This window comes from Pseudopipra pipra, chromosome 20, assembly GCF_036250125.1.
Source record: "Pseudopipra pipra isolate bDixPip1 chromosome 20, bDixPip1.hap1, whole genome shotgun sequence".
Classification (NCBI taxonomy): Eukaryota; Metazoa; Chordata; class Aves; order Passeriformes; family Pipridae; genus Pseudopipra; species Pseudopipra pipra.
The window spans coordinates 1,490,566-1,513,156 of record NC_087568.1 but is presented as its reverse complement, the minus strand read 5'-3'; the positions used below and the strand labels follow the sequence as shown (position 1 = coordinate 1,513,156).

The 22,591-nt window shown below is 49.8% G+C and overlaps 1 protein-coding gene across 8 annotated transcripts in view; it reads left to right on the top strand.

Annotated features, from left to right (window-relative positions):
• The window catches only part of CRB2 (crumbs cell polarity complex component 2), a 55,996-nt gene that overhangs the window by 23,798 nt on the left and 9,607 nt on the right, over positions 1–22,591 (top strand). For all 8 annotated transcript variants that reach the window (XM_064676555.1, XM_064676554.1, XM_064676553.1 and 5 more), the window contains 6 exons: positions 7,389–8,087; positions 10,192–10,387; positions 10,758–10,897; positions 11,184–11,366; positions 12,252–12,365; positions 21,128–22,075. In XM_064676555.1, coding sequence (XP_064532625.1) covers positions 7,389–8,087; positions 10,192–10,387; positions 10,758–10,897; positions 11,184–11,366; positions 12,252–12,365; positions 21,128–22,075 — 2,280 coding nt within the window. The remainder of the gene's footprint in view (positions 1–7,388; positions 8,088–10,191; positions 10,388–10,757; positions 10,898–11,183; positions 11,367–12,251; positions 12,366–21,127; positions 22,076–22,591) is intronic.

Sequence of the window (22,591 nt, the reverse complement as noted above, 5' to 3'; positions counted from 1 at the left end):
TTTCCCTCTGTAGCCTCCCAAGATTTCCTTTGCTCTGACCGCCTCAGACTTTGAATATGAAAGCCAAAATATGTTGTGATTTTTGTCTGATTCATTTTCTTTCTCTTCCTTGTACCAGCTTCTTTGTCTGGTGTGTTTGCTCCAAGTGCCTGGAATTCCTCTGGCCACAGGGAAGCAGCAGGACTGTCTTTTGTATCTAGTAACCATAGCTACTGGTTTGGAGTGAGAAGCAGTTATGGTGGCTTTGTTGAGCAGGAGGAAGGCCCCTTGCAGGGCTGGGATGGCTCTGGGTGTGGCTGCCAGGGCCCTGCCCTGTTCCCCAGCTTTGTGCTCTTGGACCCCTGCACTCCTGGGGAAAGCTCTTCTCTGGAACAATGGGAATGGGGCCTTCCTCTGGAGTGCAGGTGGATGCTACATCTGGGGCCAGCAGAGCTCAAGGACAGTGGTCATTTTTATAGTCTTTCCTATTTTGCAAGAGGAATTCTGCCAGATTTTAACTGCAGTGAATGATGGTATTTATGTAGCACTTGTAGGTTTTTAAGGCCCTAAAGAAGGGTCTTTTCTTACCCTTATGGACCATATCACTACTTTTTTCTATTTCCAGTTGACTGAGTCTAAATGTCATTGAAGCAGAGAGTGCCCAGGTTACTTGTTAAAAAATTTTGAGGACATTCTGAATATCCAGTTGGCCTGTTGCAAGTTGTAACCATCAGCCCATCCTGCAGCCAGATCCACCATTTTTAAACCATCTCCAGTGGTTTAAAAAAAACCAGAGAAGCAGAGGGGCAGGCTCTGCCGGTGACTCCACTTTTGCTGCTCTCTGTGGAATGGGCACGACTGCTCCCAGCTAATTTGTTGTCTTGAGGAAATTCTGGAGGGCAGAAGGAGTGTCATCTCCTTCTATTCCCACAATTCCAGCCATCAGGAGGCTCGGAATTCACATACCTTTGGCCTGAAGATGCTCTGGAGGCCTGTTGAGGGAGAGCATGTGCAGCCAGACCCTTTTCCTGGCAGTTTGCTATCAGCTCTAATGCAGCTCTTGAGATTAGCTCAACACAGGGTCTGAGGCTCACTTCAAACCCTGGAAACAAACAAAACCAATCTTCCCAGCTGCTCTGGTCATTGTCAGGATATTTAAATAAGAGTTGGAAATTAAAGCCTGTGACTCAGTCTGGTTAACTGAATCCACAGGAAAGTCCCTGTCCCAGTGTTTGATCTGTGGAAATGGCTGAGAGATCAGAGAATGTGTGAAACATGAAGGTCAGCTTGGAGGAGTGTTTATTAAGGGAAAATACTGTGATGTCCTGAGCACAGGACATCAAAGAGTTACTGTGGCAATATATTCAGTGCTGTCATAAACCAGGGATTTATAGCCCCTGTCTTTGTCCCAGTTCTAGAAGCCTCATAATGGGAGTTACACCTCCAAATCTGCATGAGAACAGTGAACAGATAGTGAACATGAGCTAGCTGGCTTCTGTTCTGTGTTAACAATGAGTTCAATTCCCTGAAGGGGTATTTCTGATTAATGCTGTTAATGCCTTGGGCCATGGTGTTGGCACTGCTTGTCCCTGTGGATTGGTGCCCACTGTTTGGCACCTTCCAGTAATTCCCTGGGCAAGCTGGATGGGAGAGAGCCAGGAGTCAGCATCCTCCTTCTTTGAGGGGGGAAATATTCTGCACAATATTTCATGAGTGGAACCTGAGCCACATCTTCTCCTGTCTGTCTGAATGAAAGTGTAGGCCTAGACCTTCATAAATTCCATATAAATATTTTACACCAGTTGACTGTGTACAAAGCTCTGGCATGAAAAAGCTCTGTCACACCAAAAGCCTAGTGTACAAATGTGGTCTGGAATTTGGTTGGTAACAAAGCAAAACAACGTCAGAAGCTGTCTGGGAAGTGATGAATGCACAATATCTGTCTAAAACTGCCATCTGACCTGTGTGCAGGGGTGTCACGAGAGGTCTTCAAATTAGTATCCAAAGTGATAGTTGGCCGAGATACTGGGCCTGTGTGTTTAATCTCCCAGAACTCTACAGAAGACATCAAAGCCATGAAAAGTAAGGCTTTTTTTAAAGTGACTTTTCTGAAAGACGCTCTTGGCGTTGCTGGGATCCCTGGCATCCATTCACTCTGTATTGTTTTAGAAGGACTGCCTGCTGGTTGCCAACACTGCTTTTGGATTAGCTAATCTTTGTTTTCAGGGTTTGGGTTTTTTGGTTGGTGTGCCACACCTATCTCCACATAAATTGTCAGGTCTGATAAGCTGATAACCCGAGATGGTAAGGATGATGTTTAGCAGATATATCTGAGTGTCCTTTCTTCCTTTTAAAAAATGGGCAGGAAGAACTTGGCTCTGGGCCCCAGAGTCACGGAGTTACTCCATGAGCTGCTGAGGGCTGGTGATGGTGGGAAGCTGCTGCTGCTCAGGGCCATAGTGGATGTGATCAAACGTTGGTATTTTGGAAAGTTTCCCAACCCACATCCCATTTTCTGAGGCTCAATAGAAAAGCCTGCTGTTAAAGCAGCAGTCACAAGTGCTTGTTGCTGTGTTAACCAGGACAGGGAATGCAGGTTAGGGAGTGTTTGAGGTGAAATATCAGTTATTAGCAGTCGGGAGCTCGTCAGCAGTCTCAGAGTTTCAGGGCCTTGATTTCTGAGCAGGTGTTTTGCTGAGGTCTGAGAAGAAAGGGTTTAATCTCTATGTGTCAGGGAGGAAATGGGGCTTGTAAAGCCCTAGGGATGTGTAAAGCCACCTGAAGAGGCCTTATCCCCTCCCTGGACAGGTACAGGCAAGGTACTTCCCAGAGAAGGATTTGATTTTCTCCTGCCTTTCCCTTCCATAGCTGTCCTTCCTGACTGAGCAGGGCTGGGAAGAGAGAGGGTGAACATGAAGGCCTCTTGCCAGGCCTGTCCAGTTTTCTTTCCTGGTTGTGTGGATCCTGGGAACAGGCCAAAGTGTGAACCCTTTCACTAATCCTTTACACTGACCAGGATAGGGAAAGATCAGCAGAGGTCAGCAGGGATTTACTAATATAAGCACATGCCTTCCTGTTGTCATGGAGACCCAACTCTTGCCATTCCTTTATTCTGAGTTTATTTAGTGGTTGTGTTGCTCTGAATCCCCTCTGGTGGAGGGGTTCCCTCGTCCCCTTGGCCTCGGGCTGTGTGTGCAGGGGGAGATGTGCTGGGTGAGCAGCAGGAGCACGGGGAGACCTGCCCGGGGGGGCTTTGAGCACCCACAGCCTGGGCACTGGGAGACCCTGGAGCTCACTGTCACTGTGGTGCTCTGAGGATCCTGCTCTTCTCACCTCTTGGCTCTACACTGGGGTTTTTCAGTTGTTGTGGTGAGTAGGGCAGGTGAGATACCCCTGAAGGAAAGCCTCTTTCTACTCCAAGTGGATCTGCCTTGCCCAAGCTCACGCTAAGGTTTTGTGAGGCCAGAAAATAAAGTTCTGGTGTCCTGACTGTCCTGGGAGCTGTGTCTGTGACTCTGAGCAGAGGGGATGCCACAGTTCCATTTCTCACCCGGTGCAGGGCACGTGCATGAGCAGGGATTGGAGATGGGCACTGTCAGTAGGTACCCTCGCCTCTGCTTCAGATTTTTTTTTGACCTTCGGCGTGGAAACAAGGTAATCTCTGGGTTGATAACCCCCATGCTGCCACTTCCCCGTTGGAATTTTAAGTGGCCATTCAGACACCTTTAAGGTAGTTATCAATGCAGCACTGAGCAGCTTCCACGAGGTCAGGTGTGTGCCCAGCCTGAGGGCCATCCATCCTCTGCCAGAGTTACCCAAGACTTCGGAAAAACAAACCTGTGAAAAGCAAACCCCCAAACAGAAGGCAGTGAGTAATGCTAAAGCAGCATCTCTGGGCAGTGAAGTAATTACCCAACTTCTCATGAATTTCTGATTTCTCTTCTTGTGCTCAGAAAACTCACTGTTGCAACTGCCCTTTGATAAGATCATACACTGAAGGTCTAAAGTATAAGATTATCGAAGTCAGTTATTAAAACAGAGCCTGGTAATGCAGCTTGTTTGCCTTAAAGTGTTACAAAAGGTCACAAACCTCATGGTTTAGGAAAATCTTTGTCAGCTACCTTTAAAGTGTAAAACCAGACCTGTCCTGGCAGAGCTCAGTGAATGCTTTATATGGGACTCTGTTAGCCTTTGAAGTTCCTCCTAATCCACCCCTAAATGCCTGGAACGGGTTCTTCAAAGAAGCTGTAGCCTCCTCCAGTTTCATTTCAGAGTAGGGTTGCAGGATAGGATGACTCTAATATACTTTTAATGGTTTTTTCCCTTACAGACATCACTAATGCATATTTTTCTTGTGAAACATAAAGGAAAAATCCTGAATGTCATTGTTAATCCAGCAGCAACTGCTTTTGTGGAAAACTATAAACTCTTGTCATTCAGCAATTTCTTTGCCCCAGTTTTCACTGTGTTCATGAAACAGTGTAGTCTGGTCTGCAGCAAGAAAAGCTAATTTATTCATTTTTTTCTTATTAGCATTTGGTGCATATTCATGTTATTCAAATTTATATAATAATCTATTCCAAAATTGAGAGGAATTGTTGCATGTCCTTGGACTGATGGTTGAAAATAACAAAATCAGAGCTAAAATCTGTGCTCTTTCTCAAGCCAGAAGTTTAGCACTGCCACAGAAGGAGTATTAGGGTTAGAATACATTCACACAGGGGCCCGGTTTGCCCTTGGGAAATATTCCCTATTAGTACAGGCGACCTGGATACAGGGGAGTGTGTGATGGTCTTGGAGCTGTGCTGTTGATGCGCCTGAAACCTCCTCGGAGTGGGTCAAACACAACCTGGCTCCCTGCAGGGCCTGGTGGGGCTGTTGAAATGGGAATGTCTGTGCAGGTGGATGTGCTGCAGCTCCTTCCCAACGTGCCCCGCACTGGGGCTCCTTTTCCATGCCCAGCCCTGCTCCTGGGCCGTGCAAAGTGCAGGCTGGGGCGGGCACTCATTAAGCACACAAAGGCTCACAGCTCCTGCCTAGGAAAGCTCTTTTGCCAATAGTTTCCTGGGCTTCCTCTCTAATTGCCACAGAGATTCCAGGCAGATTCCGTCATCCTTGTTTTCTGCCTGACTGGGAATCTGAGAATAAAAGGGTTGATGGCAGAATAATGGGATTGCTGGACAGTGCAGTGCTCAGCAGCTCTCCCCAGCATCACATGAGAGGGGACGGCAGGGGTGGGCCATGGAGATGATGCTGGGAAGAGAAAGGGCTGCCCAAATCCCTGAGCACCCTCCCTCCCCCACAGCACGGCCTCTTAAAAGAAGACTTAGAAACTCGACGGTCTCTTGGTGGGAGGAATTTGGGGGAGGTCAGGGCAGGGGCAGGCTTTTGTAAACCCGAGTCTCCAATAAATCCCTTTCAGGCCCTGAAGTCGGTGCCTCCACCTTCAGGTACAAAGCGCTGAGGAGCTGCTGGAGCAGATTGATGGGAAGCCACTGACACAGACTGACTACTGGGGGTGTCGAAGGTGCACCAGAGCAAGGCAAACATGACCAAAATTGGGCTGGGGTAATGAGGCAGCAGTGAGAGAATGTGTAAGGTCAGCTGAGGAGCCGAGCTGTGGGGTGTGATCCTGGCACAGCCTTAGCAGGGAGCATGGCATGGAAAAACAACATTCCTCAGGGAGCAGTGACACAGCCAGGGGAGCTGGGGGTGCTGTGGGATACCTGCCTGCTCTGCCCCTGCAGCTCTGGGGGTCTCCCAGACCCCTCACTGCCTGGGTACATAGAGAAAGCAGCAGAAAGGGTGAAGAGCTGCAAAGACTTCTAGGGATGGCTTGACTTCCAATGCCAGGGAAGTCGGGATTGTCTCCCCAGGAGCAGTAGCAGTTTCTCAGTTTGCTCCTTCATGAGCTTCATCTCTGCTTTGAGGCTGATTTTCACAGGCATTTTCAAACATCTGCACTGTGGCCGTTTGCAGAGTTACTTCCAAGTTTGGATGTTTCCTAACACTTCTGCAGGAATCAGGCTGGGATATCTCTACTGCACAGCTTCTCTCTCATTTATCCTGGAATTGAGCAGAATGAAAACCTCTGATCTCAGAAAGCTGCAGTGGGATGAGGTGCTAATGACTGCTACCTTTGTGGAGGGAGAAGTTCTCCGTTTGCACTGCCTTGGTCCCTTTATACTATTTTTGGTTGGGTTTTGTCTTGCAAAGTACTTATTGTGTCATTGAGTCCAGGACATATATCCTAATTCTGATATCATGGCCACTATCTCCTGTCCCCTGGGCTGTCCTGCCCTTTGACCAATCTGCCCCTTGTTTCACAAAGTGAATTTAGAATTTCTTTTGGAAAAGAAATGAGGATTCCTCCTATTCTTCCATTCTGCTCCATTGAGAAATACCTACATTGAACACTTTTTTGTCTTTTTTTAATATCATGTATCCGGTGTAATCTCATTTGTATGAACTAAATTTGCAGTTCAGTGGGCATGTCCCATCGCATTTCTGGATGGTGGAGTTGCTTAATGGGGCAAGAGCCTTTTAAACACTCCCATTGTGGGGACAGCAGGGCCTTGTGGCTTGGTGTGAATTAACTGATCACATCCAAATGCTCCCAGATTTAGGGGAATCTGGTCTCAGCATTACTTCTAGCTATTAGACTGGTGTTTTGGCTCGGCAGGCACTAAGAGTTTGGATCTAAAATGCCATCAGTGAATCTCATCAGTCTCTGCTGTGCTTTGCTGTAACACCTAAAGATTTCCTGCTGTGTGAATATGCATGTCTAACATGGGGAGAGGTGAGGGCCAGTGGTATCAAACTGAGCAGCTTGATGGAATCAGAGACTGTGTGAAATGTGTCCCTTTGGAGTTTGGGTTGGATTATTTATGGGAGCATCTTCAAATCACTGGTGGATTAGCTGAGAAAAAATTGTAACCCCAGAAGGAGCCTCTGGGACATTCAGAGCCACAGCCAGTACCTCAGCCCATCCTGCCTCTCTGGATTTCCAGGCACCAGTGCTGTGCTCTGCCAGTGAAAGGGGTCATGGAATTTTACACGAAGTTAATCTTGTGAGTGGATTTAAGGTGATGCGTGTCACTGCTCTCAAAGTGACTCATGGATGAATAAGCACAAGTGAAATAGTTGGTTTGTGAGTGTCTCCTAAAAAAGCAGGTACCTACTCACACAACTTGGCAAGAAATTCCTGATTGCCACCAAACAAAGGCCTGTTATGTTGTCTGGTTTACAGTAAATGTTTGATTCTCCAATATCCTTCTCAGCTCATGGCTGGAACAGCCCCTTGGAGTGTGGAATGTAGGTGGGCAATCTCTGAGTTGTATGTGGTCATCAGCAGAACTTTTTTCTTTAGAGCTACAAATGCTGACTGACAAAAAGTCTTTTCTCAACAGGAACTTCATACTCAGAAAATGACAGTGGCTGTTCCTCATCCCCCTGTGAGAACGGTGGGAGCTGTCAGGATCTGGAAGAGGGTTACCAGTGCACCTGCCCCGTGGAGCCTGTAGCCTACGTGGGCAGAAATTGTGAACTCCTGTATGATGCTTGCACCAAACATGACTGTCCTGCCCACATGAGCTGCACCCCGACTCCAGGGCTCCTGGAGTACACGTGTGTGTGTGAGCCCGGGCCCACAGGTACCGCCTGTGACCACACCGACCAGTGTGAGAGCAGCCCTTGCACTGACCCCCGGTGGGAATGCGTGGACAGAGACGACGGGTACAGCTGTCGATGCCAACCGGGACCGAGCGGGGCCGGCTGCCACCCCGAGAGCGCCCGGTGCTCCAGCCAGCCCTGCCTCAACAACGGCACGTGTGTCGAGGGCACGGGGGGCTTCTCCTGCCTCTGCCCGCCCGGCTTCACCGGGGCCACCTGCGAGCACGACGTGGACGAGTGCGCCTCGGGGCCGTGCCGCAACGGCGCGATCTGCAGGGACGGCCCGGGCGAGTACAGCTGCTTCTGCGTGCCCGGCTACCAGGGCTACCGCTGCGAGATCGACATCGACGAGTGCGCGTCCCGGCCCTGCCGCCACAACGCCACCTGCCTCAACCACATGGACCACTACGAGTGCCGCTGCCCGCCCGGCTACACCGGTACGGGCTGGGAGGGCACGGGGACGGACAGGAGGGGCACACGGACGGATGGGGATGGGCATGGGGCACAGGGACAGACAGGAGGGGCACAGGGACAGACAGGAGGGGCACAGGGACAGATGGGGATAGGAGGGGGCACAGGGACAGACAGGAGGGGCACAGGGACAGATGGGGATAGGAGGGGGCACAGGGACAGACAGGAGGGGCACAGGGAGGGATGGGGATGGGAATGGGGCACAGGGACCAGGGACACAGGGACCACTCACCCACTGCCTGGGGCTGGGAACAGGGACACAGGCACTGCCCACCCACTGCCCAGGGTCAGGGCACATCTCCCTGCTCCTGCAGTTCCACAGTGGCCTCCTGCTTAGGTGTCCTGGGGTGTTGGTGACAGCCTGAGATGCTGTTGTTTTACAGCTGTGAGACTCCGTCTCTGCTGCACAACTTGTATTTCTGGAGTGTTTGGTGCTGCATGTGAAAAATGGTGTGTGGCTTGTTTTGGCTTCCAGGCAATAGTTGAGGCTTTGATTTCCATGGATGGTGTGGATGTTGAGAGACACGGATCCAAGAGTGGAAGTGGGTGGACTGTCTGAGACTTGAGTACTACATATAAAGTAGTGTAATTAGTTCTCAGAATGAAATTAAAGGAGATATACATAAACATCAGGAAATGGATATTACTGTTTACAGGTATAATTTATCTCTGCCTACCTGCCCTCTAGTTCTTTGTCCTGTCTAGCAGGATTTTTCCGAGGGAAGTAGTTGTTTTTTGGAATAAAGTGACTTTTAGTTGGAGATTTCCAATTCTTTCATGCCTGGCAAACGTGTATTTGGCACCTGACATAAGTATCTCTGTTTTATGCATCTGTGCTAATGTGGCTCAGGGAGGAATCCACACGTGGGGTTATCTGTGAGGGAGGCAGGGGGGCTCTCCTTCCCCCAGCCCTGCTTATCAGAGTGGAAGGGGCTGGAATGTGCCCACTCTGCCTGGTACCACCTCGCACATGAACTTTCTCAGCCTTCCTCCCATTCAGACTGGAGTGTTTAAGGAGTTGGGTTGCTGTGCAGGAATGCTGCTGATTACCAGTGGAATGAGAAGTTACAACATTGGGAATGCAGTCCCTGGTGCTGACTCACCCTCTGATAAAAATTAACAGAGATGAAGGAGAAAAAAGGCCGAGTTTCTGTGTGGGCCTTCAGGTTACTGGTGATTTTGTGTATCAAGTAAAATTCTGTCTTTGCAAGTCAGGTTCTTTTTTTATCTTTAGGCTGAATCCTCAGTTCAGGATTGTGGGATTCCCCTGCCAAGAAGTGATAAAATGACCCAGGCAGCTGGAGGATCTTGTGCTCCAGATTATTCTGATGTCAAATATGAGGCTTTGCCTTGGGAATTAGTGCTTCACCCAGAAGTTCCAGCACCATTGGCTGGCAAGACCATGTTGATCCTGGTGCTTGCAGCTGGAATTTGGGTGAAGGAAGTTTAGTGTGGGTATGGAGGGGGTTGAGGCAGCAGATTAGGGGGCCCACATTCCGCCAGGATTAGGATGGCCATGTCCACTCTGTGGGGAGCCTTTGCCAAGAAGGGCAGATTAGATGGATTGGCAGGTGCCACTGGAGTGAGGAAGGTTTGGAGGTGATGCCAGGCCACGGGCAACTCAGAGGTGGAATATAGTGTGATAAGATACCAAAGCAGGTGTCATAAACCTCACAAGAGCTGTGTGCAAGATCAAGATTTTATGGCTTACTCAGAAAATGGATGTTATTTGGGAAGTGCTGACTGATTGGCTGCTTCAGCAAACCTGAATGAGAGAGACTAAAGCTTTGCCAATACTGGAAACTAGTTTTAGTTTTGATGGAAGACTAAAGTCCAAAAGTCTAGACAAAATTATTTTGTTAGCAAATAAAAATCAAAGGTCCTTAGTTTGTAAGAATCACGTACTTTTCCTGAGCTCCCAAATATTCTATGACAAAATTAGAACAGATCACTCTGGTAGCCAGTTTGGGTTCATAACATGGTTCCTGTGACCCCATCTCACAATTCCAGGCAGCACAAATGCACGTTCCTGGATTTCTAACCCAGCCCTTTCTCTGTTTTGTGACTCAGGGGTGAACTGTGAGGCTGAAATAGATGAATGTGCTTCGGAGCCCTGCCAGAACGGGGCCCTGTGCAGTGACCACATTGGGTTCTACACCTGCACCTGTGCTCCAGGGTACCAGGGAATGCACTGTGAGGTGGATGTGGATGAGTGTGAGAGCCAGCCCTGCCAGCACAACGGCACCTGCCAGGACCTTGTGAACAGGTGAGGAACCAGGGATGGGTGGACAGTTAGACACCAGGGCAGAAATCTAGGGGGGAATTGGATTTAGTGTTTTGTACATCCCAGTGGCACTAACAGTGATTTGTTACTGGGAGAAGCTCCCTCCCAGCAGCAGAACTTGTGGAGTGTTTAAAGAAGGGAGGAACAGATACAAAAGGAAATGATTTGCAGAGCATGAACAGCAAAGGCAATGCTGAGAGCATACCTGTGTGTCTGAATTTACTTTTCCATGGGTAAGGTGTGAACACAACTGGGTTTGAGCCGTGCCAGCTGAGCTCCTTTTGCCCTTTCCTCACACAGGGCTTTGCAGTCCAAGGAAGAGCTGATGCCTTGCTGTGTTTGGTGCCCACAGGTACCACTGTGACTGCAGTGACACAGGCTTCGAGGGGGACCACTGTGAGCTGGACATCCTGGAGTGTGCCTCCAACCCCTGCCTCAACAGTGCCACGTGCCTGGAGGGCATCAACCACTACAGCTGTGCCTGCTGGCCAGGTGGGCACAGGGAGGGCCAGCGTGGGCTTCATTGCTGTGCTGAGGCAAAGAGTTAATGATCACACTGCACAGCCCGGGGCAGGGGGGCTGCTGGGCAAGGGGGCTGCTGGGCAGGGGGGCTGCTGGGCAGGGGGGCTGCTGGGCAGGGGGGCTGCTGGGCAAGGGGGCTGCTGGGCAGGGGGGCTGCACTGCTGCCCTTTGCAGACCAGCCCAAAAGGCAGCCCCGGGGTTTGGGAGGTGGGTTGCAGTGAAGCTGTGCCTGGTGCTGACACGGGTCTCCTGGCAGGTTACACGGGGCAGGACTGTGAGGAGGATGTGGATGAGTGTGAGACAGAGCCCTGTCACAACGGGGGCGAGTGCCTGGAGCGCTCCAACCCAGCCCACTACGGGACACAGCCCGACTTCCCCAGCACCTTCAGCCCCAGCCAGGCCGCGGGGTTCCTGTGCCGCTGCCAGCCGGGCTTCACAGGTGAGCTGCACAGGGAATGGCCACCCACACACTGCTGTGGGGTCTGAGGAGATGGCAGTGGGCAAATCTGTGACAAAAACCACTGGTACTTGGGAGAGGGTGGCAGCCTGATGCATCAGGAACACGCTGCTCTCCCTGCTGTGGGAGTGTAGTGCAGAATATACTGCAGAGGGCTGGGTGTCATTCTCTGCCCAAGCCTGTCTCCAGGCTGAGGCAGCAGCCTGTGCACTCCCCAGTGCTTCAGTGAACGCCCTCAGGCTGTGCAGGTGCCAGGGTGGTTTCCCTTTGTCAATCTCTCATGCATATGGCAGAATTCATCCCTGGGGGATATCTGTGAAGTTCCTCATCAGAGGAAGCTAATTCCCTGGAGTGTTTCCTTGATGAGACAGCTCTCATGACAGCAACTGTATAATCAGAGTGGGAGACAGGGGTTTCTTGATATTGTGCTCTTGGAGCTAGGAGCTTTGTGGATGTTCCACTGAAATATCACCCTTTCCCTGGATTATAGATATGTGTAAAAGGCTGGATTTAACAGCTGGGGAAATTCCCTGGTGGGAAAGCATAAACAGTAATACTTTGTCATTTTATGAGACAAAAATGAGTGTTTGGTCCACTATGGCACAAATGAGAATGGTTCAGAAGTTCTGACCTTGCCAGTGCTTGACACTGGAAAATCATTCCACACTTCATTTTCCCCCATTGTTTCAGTGGTGGTGCCTGTGTGCCACTGTCTGCAGGGACATCCTGCAGCTCAAGAAATTCTTTTGCATTTTCAAGTGACAGAAAAGAAGTGCAAAAAATGATGACTGCCATTGTCATTCAGATCCTTTCCCTCCCTGCTGCAGGAGTGCACCTCAGATGCCTCTTTGTGTTTCCACTTTCCAGGGGAGACCTGCTTTACCAACATTGATGAGTGTGAATCCCAGCCCTGCCAGAATGGAGGGCTCTGCCAGGACCTTGTGAACAGCTTCCTCTGTCACTGCCTGCCTGGTTATTCAGGTAACGCTGGGGAAGGGGGGGCTGCAGTCAGGTCCTTCTGTTTGGCTCATTCTGAGCTGCTGCACTGCTGCCTGGCTGCAGGATTCCAGCCTGGGCAGCTGGGCAGGGCTCCCATGGACTGTGGGAGTGGGATGTCTGCAGGCCAGGGCTCAAATGCCACGGGAAAGCTGTGTGATTGTGGGCAAATAACTTGATAGGCCATGGACTAGGTCTGGAGATCAACTATGAAATAGTCTAAGATCAGAGTATCTGGGACATCTGTATCCTGGAGTGAAAGTTCCCTGGGAGAACTGTGGGTTTTTCCAATGCACATATTGACCTGGTGAACAAAAGCAGCTTTAAAATAAAAAAGGGTGCTTAACATTCTAGTTGTCAGGAACTCCTGGTGTAGCAGATTGGCTCACCAGCACATAAACATCTGTAAAACATCTCCATTCCCCAACACCCCTGGATGATAAGAGCCAGCCATTTTTGGCTGAAGGCAGTAATCTGCTATGTTAGGAGGTCAAAAGGTCTTTGTGATGTGAGCAAAGGAAGCCTTCTCTGTTTACAAGGGGATGGGGAGTCTGGATTCTGACCCAAATGCCCTGCCTGACCCTAAGGGTTCAGTTTTCAGGTTGAGAACCTGAGGGACGGTGAATATTGCACGTCAGCTCTGTGGGGTGGTACTAAACCTCTTCTTAGTGTAAAATATTCCTTCTCAGTCCTCTGCATCTTGAAATTCCATATGTAAACTCTGTTTGGGCAATAGAAACCAAAGTAGTTTATAAGAAAGGTGATCCCCAGCATGGTCTGTATTTCTCTATTTGAGGTGAGGGCAACCTTTCCACAGTGTTACCAGGCTGCCATCTCGTGGGAAAGAGGAAAACTTGATGCCAGAAGAAAACCTTGTCCCTTAACTTGCAACAGCAGGTAGCAGCATTCCAGAGGCTGTCTCAGGCCTTTATTGCATGGGAAAGTTTTCTGTTTTCCTTCTGTGGTTGCAGTGGTTGAGCTGTGTTGGTTTAATCCTGCCCAGCTCTTTCCTGGGAAGGCCTATTACTTTCATTCCCAGAATCTAAAATCAGCTCCTAGTTAACACCTTCTGTAAGTGGGCTGAATTCTTTGTGGGGTTTTCTGGCCTATCCCATTTGCCAATTCAGGCCAGGCCAAGAAAAATTTGCTTTTGTAGATGAGGCCTTTGAAAAGAAGCTTTTACCTAAGCTCTTTATCGCTGCTTTCTCGGGCAGTTACAATGCTGTTCTTGTGAGCTGAGATCTTGTCCAGAAAGATGGTTTGAAGTTTATCCTTCTTGTCAGAATTCCCACTCACATCTGTGCCCTGTTCTCTTTTCCTCCTCCAGTGCCCCAGCACCCTCACAGAGCTCAGGATTTCATTGTGCTTTGCCAAGCTGCAGATCTGTTTAATCCATTCCAATTCTTAGTGTGCTCATGGGCAGAAAAGCTGACAGAAACATGGGATGATGGGCAAAGGAGCACTAGAGTTCATTCTGTTGCATCAAATTTGGGTTCATTAGTACTTGAAGGGGATTAGAAGCAGGTTGCTGTTCTGGATATTGCTCTTGGTAAAGGACTTTGTCTCAGCTGAGGTAGTTCTGACACATTAACACAGCGAAAGGCAGGAGCAGCCTGTGAGATCAGTGAGTGCGTGTGGAGGAGTGAAGCTGACAGGGAAATAATAGCAATTAATCTCCCCTCCTTTGTCAATTAATCCCAGTACAGTCATGCTGGGTAAACAGCTTATTACTTCATATTAGGATCACAGAACAACTTTGTGAAGCTTCCCATAATGTTTCTCTTCAAAACACATTTCTGTGGCAGCTTAGATCTGCCATGAACTTGGGCTTAAGCTGCCTCCGCTGATTAAAGTGAACTTGCTACTCTGATGAAGAATGCTTTCTTGGGGCAGCAGGGGTTCCTGCTCTGTGTTTGTGCCTTCAGTCTGAGGAATTTGGGGAGTGTTGGGATAACAATGCAAGTCAGGAGAAATTCTTTGCCAATTAACTGCCTCAGTGCTGTCTGAGGCTACGGCAGGCGGGGAGATGAGCCTTCTCTCTGAAAGGTGGTTGTTGCAAAAGCGGTGCCTCATTCCTCAGAGAAGGACATGACAGGTCCTGAAGAGTCTGTTCAGCACATAGTCTGTGCTTGAGCAGAGGATTTGTGTACCCTGAGAGGATGGAATGAATCAAAAGATTGCATGGGCACTAAATGAAGTGTGAAGGAGAGTGAATCTTGCATGGTCTTGGAAATTATGTCAACTGTGGTCAAGAGAAAAAGCATATTAGGAAAAGTCTGTCTTTTAGGGAAAAAAATGTCCAACAAAATGAATTCTTTATTCATAGGAACAGTTTCAGTCCATCATATCTTTACTAGGCAGTAGTTTAGGCCAGGACAGGGAAAAGGTCCCTCTATTTGACATGGGCAAAAATTGACATTTTTAACCTGCAAGAATGTAACCACAGAAGTGGAGTTTGGATCATCTACTCTTTAAAAAACTTCCAGATGGCCTCGTATTTGCACTCCTGCCAAAGCTGTGTTCAGGAAGGCAGTGTCCTGAGCCCAGCCCCAGTGAGGGGGACGAGCACAGCATTCCCAGAGCGTGGCATTCCCAGAGCACGGCATTCCCAGAGCACGGCATTCCCACCACTCACATCCCGCCCTGGCAGCGGCACCTTGTGATCATGGCACATTCTGAGCCTTTCTGCCCATGGCTGAGGCACAGGAGCACTTTGATGAGCACTGGGGTGCTGTGGTGTGACTGTGTCCTGGTGTAATTGGAGTGCTTATTGACCATCTGACTTTGTTCAGCCACCGTGTCTTTGTCTCCTTAAAGAAGTAGAAACCTTCTGTGCAGCAGCTATAAATGGTGACTCTGTGAGGGTGCCAGCCCAGATCAAATGGGCTTGAATTCCTGGGTCATGGGTCAAGAAATAAATGGGAGATGCTTCTTCCTTCTCACCACCTTTGGATAGATTTAATTTTTTTTGTGCAGGTATTTCTTGATGTCAGATTTGTTTTAGAGACATTGCCTCTACAGCAAGGGCAGCTAAAAGGTTAAGATAGTAAAGAGATTAGAGGCCTGTTCCCCCTTCAACCAAATCCCTTTCGGTAAATATAGCTGAAGGGAGCCAGGCAGCCCTGGGTGAGACTCCCCCGCTTCCCTCCCGTTCCACACGGCTTCTCCCTGCTGGATCCCAGCTCCATGGCAATCAGCCCCTCTGAGCAGAGTGTGCTGCAGCCAGAGCCTGCTGTGCAGGGCCAGGTGAGAGCAGGGGCCGTGCTGGGGGCCTGTGGGTGTGGAAATAGAGATGTGTGGGTGTACAGACCAAAATACGGGTCTTTTTTAGGGGATTTAATGTTTTCCAGTCTGCACAGTTGTTACATTTTGTTGTTGCAGTAGTGGCTGAATGGGCACAGCTGCCCATTTGTTTTCTCCTCAACAACAGAAGAGTCTCAGTGGCTATTTGAGATAGTGCTCCAAATGTGTGCTGGGACAGGTCTGGGCGTGCACAAGACCCAGATGTGGCTCTCTGAGGAGTTTTGACTCCAAACAAACACTCACTATATCCCTCCCACTTAAAATATCTCTAAAATTGACTGGCATGTTTGGATTGAGTGAAATTAAGGAACTGCAATAGCTACATGAGTTGTTGGAATGCTTTCTTTTAATATCTTAGTGATACTGCTAATGCAGATTCCAGACCTTGACATGTGGGAGTTTTGTTTGCTTGGACCTGACATGGATACTAACAGAGACTCCAAGTTTGGGGGAAAGCTCCCAGATAACATTTCTTTACAGAAACAGGAGACTTCTCTGGGTCCTTACAATGCAGAAGTACAATTCTGCCTCCAGGAATTTTATAATATGAAAGTAACTATATTAAAAAAAAACAACAACAGAACCCTAGAGGAAAAAAAGGAGACTGTAACAGCTACTTCGATAAGGTTGTTAATGAGGAAAAAGAGTTTTGATTCTGCAGTGCCATGTCTAAACCAGTACAGTCAGTTTAACACAGGGAATTTCCTTCCGTCCAGTTTGACTGCAGAGAAACAGATCGTGGTCATTAAAACCTGAGCCTTTTCTCTGTGATACACTGTGGAAATGCCTGTGCTCACAAATCCATGGAACAGGGCACAGGGAGGAGGAAAACTATGGGATGGTCCCGACTGAGTCAGTTCTGAACGTGCAGCAGGGCCCAGGTTCACTCTGCATTTGGAACTCTCCTTGTTCCTGTGGTTTAGATATTGCACAATGGTGGAAATGCAGCTTTTTGGCTTAGCCTATAAAAAGAAAAATCCATCTTTTGGCCTTGTTCATGGAATTTGGCAGATTCACCTGGGAGGCAGCGAGGGCCAGAGGTTGTGTCTTGGCTCTTTGCTCCGGAGCCGAGGCTGTGGGCACTGCAGGGCAGTGCTGGGAGCACACATTCCTGGTGTCAGCACGGCCAGGGGCCAGCTGGGAGGGTCAGGGCCGGGCTGGATTAGACCTGGCGCAGTGCAGGGCTCTGCTCCAGCCGCTGCTTCATCTCCAATCCCTTCTCGTCTGACGGGCAGCACCTCCACACGTCCTGCCCTGTCGGTCCAGCCTGTGTTGTGATCCCTCCCCCCATTCACCCCCATTTTTTCCCCTTTACTGTCACCAATGTCCACAAGGAGTCGGCCATGGAATCTGCGCTGATTGGCGTGATCCTGAAGGGAATTGTTCTGCTCGCAGGTAACAGCTCCGGGCAGGGCTCGCTGTGTCCTGCTCTGTGTGCCTGCCCGGGGCAGGGGGTGGGATGGGGCTCCGGGGGGGCTGGAGGCAGGAGGAGGAACAGGGATTGATTGGAAGGGAAGAATGTTTTGATTTTGAAGAGACCTAAAGTTTTGTTTTGGAAACTTCAGGGCAAGGAGTGTCCTTGTGGCAGGGGCCCAGCTCGGCCGTGCCCGGGCTGCAGCTCTGCCGGGGCCGTGCAGTACCCAGGGATCCATCCCGGGCTGCTCCCAGGCTGTGGGCTCCGGGGCGGTGCAGGCACACGGGTACCCCGGGCAGGTCCGTGCAACCTTAGCTGTGCTTTTTACAGGTGTCTTCGCAGCTTTCCTTTTCCCTTCCATGGTTTGGGGCTGCCTGTTTGAGGAGTAGTTTTTGCCCTTTGCCGACCCGTGCCCTTCCCCACCTCCTGGGGCAGAGAGCGGGCAGAGAGGGGTTGCCATGGAAATGGCAGTAATTGTGCAAATCTAATTGTGTCGGGGCCGTTTGTTGCGGCTAATTCTCTCTCTCTGCCCCCTCTCCCCCTCCTCTCCTTTTTTCTTTCGATAATAATAATACAGTCCCTAATTAGGATGCAGCAGGGAGAGGTCGTTAGGAATTCAGCTGCCTCCTGGAGCAGGCGAGGCGGTGCCGGCCGGGCAGCCCCGCTGAACCCCGTGTCTCAAGGAACAGACCTTGTCCTTCAAGGTTTTTTGGTATCTGGCAGCAAAATTAGGATATTTCCCTTCGTGTGTGCTTATTCTTTTAACATTTGATGTGTCTGTTGAGGTGTATGATTCTTACACTGCATACAATGAACCTCTGCTGATTAATGGCGGCCAGTAAATCACTCCATTCAGGGCTTTAATCCCACTTGCACCTAGGAACTGTTCCCACCACAGCGGGACCACTTGGAATGTGGGGAAGGATTTGGATTTGAATATACGGTGAAAGCTCAGCCACTTCTGAGGGTTTCTGACCCAGCCCCTGTGAGTTGTTGGCTTGGGACTGTTCCCTCAAACACTGGAATTAACTGGGATGTTTGGAATCCTTGTCTCCAGATAGCAGCCTTTTAAATACCACTTGTCTGATTTTCAGATAACAAGTTCCACTGGTTTGCTATTGTTAGTCTTTAACTAGATAAGGAACTCATTAAACACTTTAAAGTCTCCTAATGATGTAATGAAGCAGATTGGCAACATTGTTCTTACTAGTGATGGTTCAAACAACAATAAACATTCCAGCTAAGAAATTTAGAGGGAACACAGGGGACTACGGGAGAGTAACTTGCTTTTGTCAGACTGAGTTGTGCCCTCCCCTTTTATTTTTTCAAATATACCTAAAAAGGGATGCCTATCCTATACTTAGAGAAACAAATTGGTTTTGAACAACTTCTTAATATCTTCTTCCCAGTGTGTCTGCAAAGACACATCTGTCCATGTCTTGGAGAAGACTAGAATAATGGATATCCAGGAAATGATCTGTACTTTTGGAACCTGTAGTGCTGTAGCTCCAGTTAACTGTTCAGGAAGGGGTAACATTGACTTCCAGGAAAAGAATTGGTGTTAGCCACATTTTTCAAACTCTTGCACAGTCTCCTTTGTTATCAGTTTGTTTTAAAAACTGCTCTAAATTCAACTCTGGCACTGCCCTGGCTCCTAGGAGAGCAGGAATGCAGGAGGGGTTGTTTGGAGCTAGCCTGGGAAGGCTGGCTGTGTGCTGGCACAGACAGGGACAAAGATGATGCTGGTGGTTTTGGCTCTCGAGGAAGAGCTGCCCCTCTGCTGCTGAACATCTCCTGTGCCTGTTTGCAGGCCATGAGGTTGGGCAGCAGTGTGTACAGCTTCTGCTTTCCACCCCCTTCAAACAGATAATCTAAGAGCTCAGAGCAGCTGCATCCCATGGGAAAGCTGGGTGTTTAATTAGCCACCAGCCTGGGGTTGTGCACTCGCCCTGGGGACTAATTTGCCACCTGGTGTGGAGCACTCACCCCACAGGGGTGTGCTGGGGACAGCCCAGGCAGGTGGTGCTGCTGCTGCACAACCTGAGAGCTCCTGGGCAGGCTGGGAATGTGGAATGGCAAAACGGGCCTCTCCCCTCCTCCCAGCCCTCTCAGAAATGCAAAAATTCACGGCATCTCTCCTTTTGTTATCCAGACCAATGTTCTCTTCCCCTCCTTGCCCCGGTAAATATCAGCAGCTCTGATCTGAACCAGCAGCATCTCCAGGGGTTGGGACTGTACCAAACCTGTCTTTCCTTATTCAACAGCCTCTCCCCTAAATCTGACTGCAGACTTGCCTCCTGCAGTCTGGAGAGCCCTCCAAGAAACCCACTCCACGTAGTTCTACTGATTTGTCTCAGTTGCAATTGAAGTCTTTCTGTCTTCTCCCAAGATGGGATTTTTCCAGGCCCAGTGATGTCCCGTGTACTCCATTTATTCCCACACATTTCCTTGGCTTTGTGCTGCAATCTTCAGTCCCTGCTGTTTGCTTTACAGGTCAGCTCACAGCCTGGGCTCTATGTGCTGAGCAAGCCCAGCATTAACAGCCAGGGCAAAAGGGCTGTGCTGGGGTAGTGTCAGCAACTCTGAATCTGAGCTGAGCTCTTCTTCCAGGCAGATGATAGTGTCCAAATTCAGTGCTTTTCCACTGCAGAGCAGTTCTCTTCTAGCTCACATCAGTAGAGAGCAATGTCTCAGGATAATGTTGCCTGCAGAACAGCTCTGGCATAGCTGAGAAATGCTGAATTACTCCAGCCTTGCACTTCCCTTTCAGTGCTTCTCAGAGCTGCACAGTGTTGTGTCCCTACACTGGCACAAACAGTTTGGAGCTCTCCCCTCTCTGCAGAGCTCTCACTGGTACCAGCACCCTCACTGGGGCTGACAGAGGGAGCAGCTTGGACAGACAGCAGGGACTATCATGGGGGCAGTTCTGCCTGTGAGGGGACAAACCATCCCTGCAAATATTCAAGAAGCCTGTATCTTTGCTGAATTTTTATTTTTAATCACACATCAGGTCCAGCTCCAGTGCTCCCAATGCCCCATCTCCCCTCATCTCTCTCCCCCAGCCAACTCTGTAATCTCTTTGACGTGCACATTCTGTCTAGTGGTTTTTCTTTACAAATGTCCTTTGTGTTTTGATTCCCCTCCTTTGTGTGTGAATTCCTTCTTTTTCTTCCTGCTGCCCTGGTTGTGCTTGCTGGCTGGATCCGGGTGTAATGCTATTAGATTGGGATAATCCATGCTTGGTTTATCTGTGGGACTGTCTCTGAAGATTAGTGAAAACCAACGTTATGAGCTAGATAAAGTGAACTGCTTCAGAAGGGCTCTTCTGTCAGTCTGGGGGTGCTCAGGAAAATGACAGCAGATCTTCATTAACCAGATTTGGGGTAATGGCCTGTAATTTACTTGGGCCTCGTTGGGATCCACGTGCCTTGAGGAGGCAGAGCTGCAGTGCAGGACCTCCCCCAGCCTCCTTCTGCAGGACTGGGCAGAACTGAAGTCAGCTTAGTGCAAGCATGGCAGAGTGCCTGTGGAGCATGATTTGTCTGTTGTGTGATTAGGAATTCAGTTTGTTGAGTTTTACAACTGGTGGGTCATCTTGGAATTTGAATTTTTTAATCCGAGGCTTTCCAGTAACTTCCTATTTTAACACTGTCTGCAACACTGTGCCTGGAACATGCTCCAGTTAGATCTATAGAGTTAACTGGAGTTTCAACATACCAAATCTAGTAAGAAAAAAGCATAAAATCCTTGTCTGTGCTGTTTTGTTCCTTTAATCCCCTCTGCATGTTGACTCCCTGTGGTGGTTGAGCTTGGGAGAGCACAGCAGGCTGTGGGTGCTGTGGCTGCCAGGCCAGAGCTCTGGAAATAGCACCTGGGAGGACACAGAAGTTTGGTTTTCCTGCTCTCCCACCAGGAGCAGCGAGTGTGGGGCTCTTTGGTGGCTCTGGGAGCGCTGGGGGCTGTGCTGGGCTGGCTCTGGGAATGGTCTCAGTGCCTGCAGTGAGATCCTGTCTCTCTGTCTCTCCTGCAGGTGTGGAATGTGCTGTGAACATCAATGAGTGTGAGGAGGGGCCCTGCAAGAACGGAGCTGTCTGTGAGGATGGCATTGCTGACTATTTCTGCCACTGTGCCCCTGGCCAGGATGGCACTGTCTGGGGAGGGAAGAACTGCTCTGTGAAGCTCACTGGGTGCCAGACCCACGACTGCCAAAACGAGGCCTTGTGCATCCCCACCTACCAAGCCGAGAGCCACGGCCACCTGTGCCAGTGCCAGCCTGGCTTCTCTGATGCCACGTGCTCGACACCAACGACGTTTTCCTTTGCTTCCAGAGGGTATCTCCTCGTTGAGCTGCCCGGGGGCAATGAGAGTGGGAGGGCGGCAGGAGGAGAGCGGCTGCCCAGCGTGTCCCTGCGCTTCCGCACCACCCTGCCCAGCGCTGTGCTCTTTTACCGGGGCCACGGAGCAGAGTTCCTGTTCCTGGAGCTCTGGGAGGGTGTTCTGCACGCAGAGCTGAAGAGGGAGGATGTGGGGTACCCGCTGCTCCTGCAGGGGCCCAGAGTGGATGATGGCCAGTGGCACAGGGTGGAGGTTGTGGTGCACAGCGCCGTGGAGCTGAGGCTCTGGCATGACTCTTGTGAGGCAGGGGTGTGCCTGCAGAGCGCCCCTGTCCCACCTGGCACTGCCCGGAGCCCACGGGCCTTCTCCAGCCTCTATGTTGGAGGTGCTGAGGATTCAGTGGCCAACAACACACGGAGCCAGCAGGGCTTTGTGGGCTGCCTGGAAGACCTGCAGGTGGATGCAGAAGCCGTGCTGCCGGCGGATCTGCCGCTGGGAGAGTCGTCCGTGGTGCGGCCGGGCTGTGACCGCACAGAGTGGTGCCTCTCCCGGCCCTGCCTGCACGGGGGGCTCTGCGTGGACCTCTGGGCGACCTTCAGGTGTGACTGTGCCAGGCCTTACGGAGGCCCAGCTTGCTCACATGGTAAGTGCCACGGCATCCACACATGCCAGCTCCAGAGGTGCTAGAGAAGCATTGATGTCAGCTCTGGAAACAGTATTTTCTACTTGACCAGGGGCAAACTAAAGCAAAAGCTTCTATGAATAAAATTCTCCTTGATCCCTTTCCTGCTCCTGCAGGAATGACTGGCAGTTTTGTGGTGTGTGTTATTCCTGGTCGAGCCAGAGGCTCTGACTTGCCCTTTGTGACAGATCTGTGTGAGTGCAGGGCCAGGGAAGTTGTTTTACTGGGAAAAGTTTGTTTTGAGCTTCTGAGTTGAGGATGAATAGGAATGTATCTCTTTATACATAAACCACAAAATGTTAAAGGAAACTCTTTGACAATTTTGACTTAAAATTGTATCTTTAACTCAATACAAGCTCCTGAAAGGCTTGTACTAGTATTGTTCAAGTTTTTTGTTTCAATTCTGAGCATGTTACTGCTGTTACCAAGTTTACAAGTTTGAAGAGCAACTCTGTGGCTTACGAGTCCTTGAGTAAA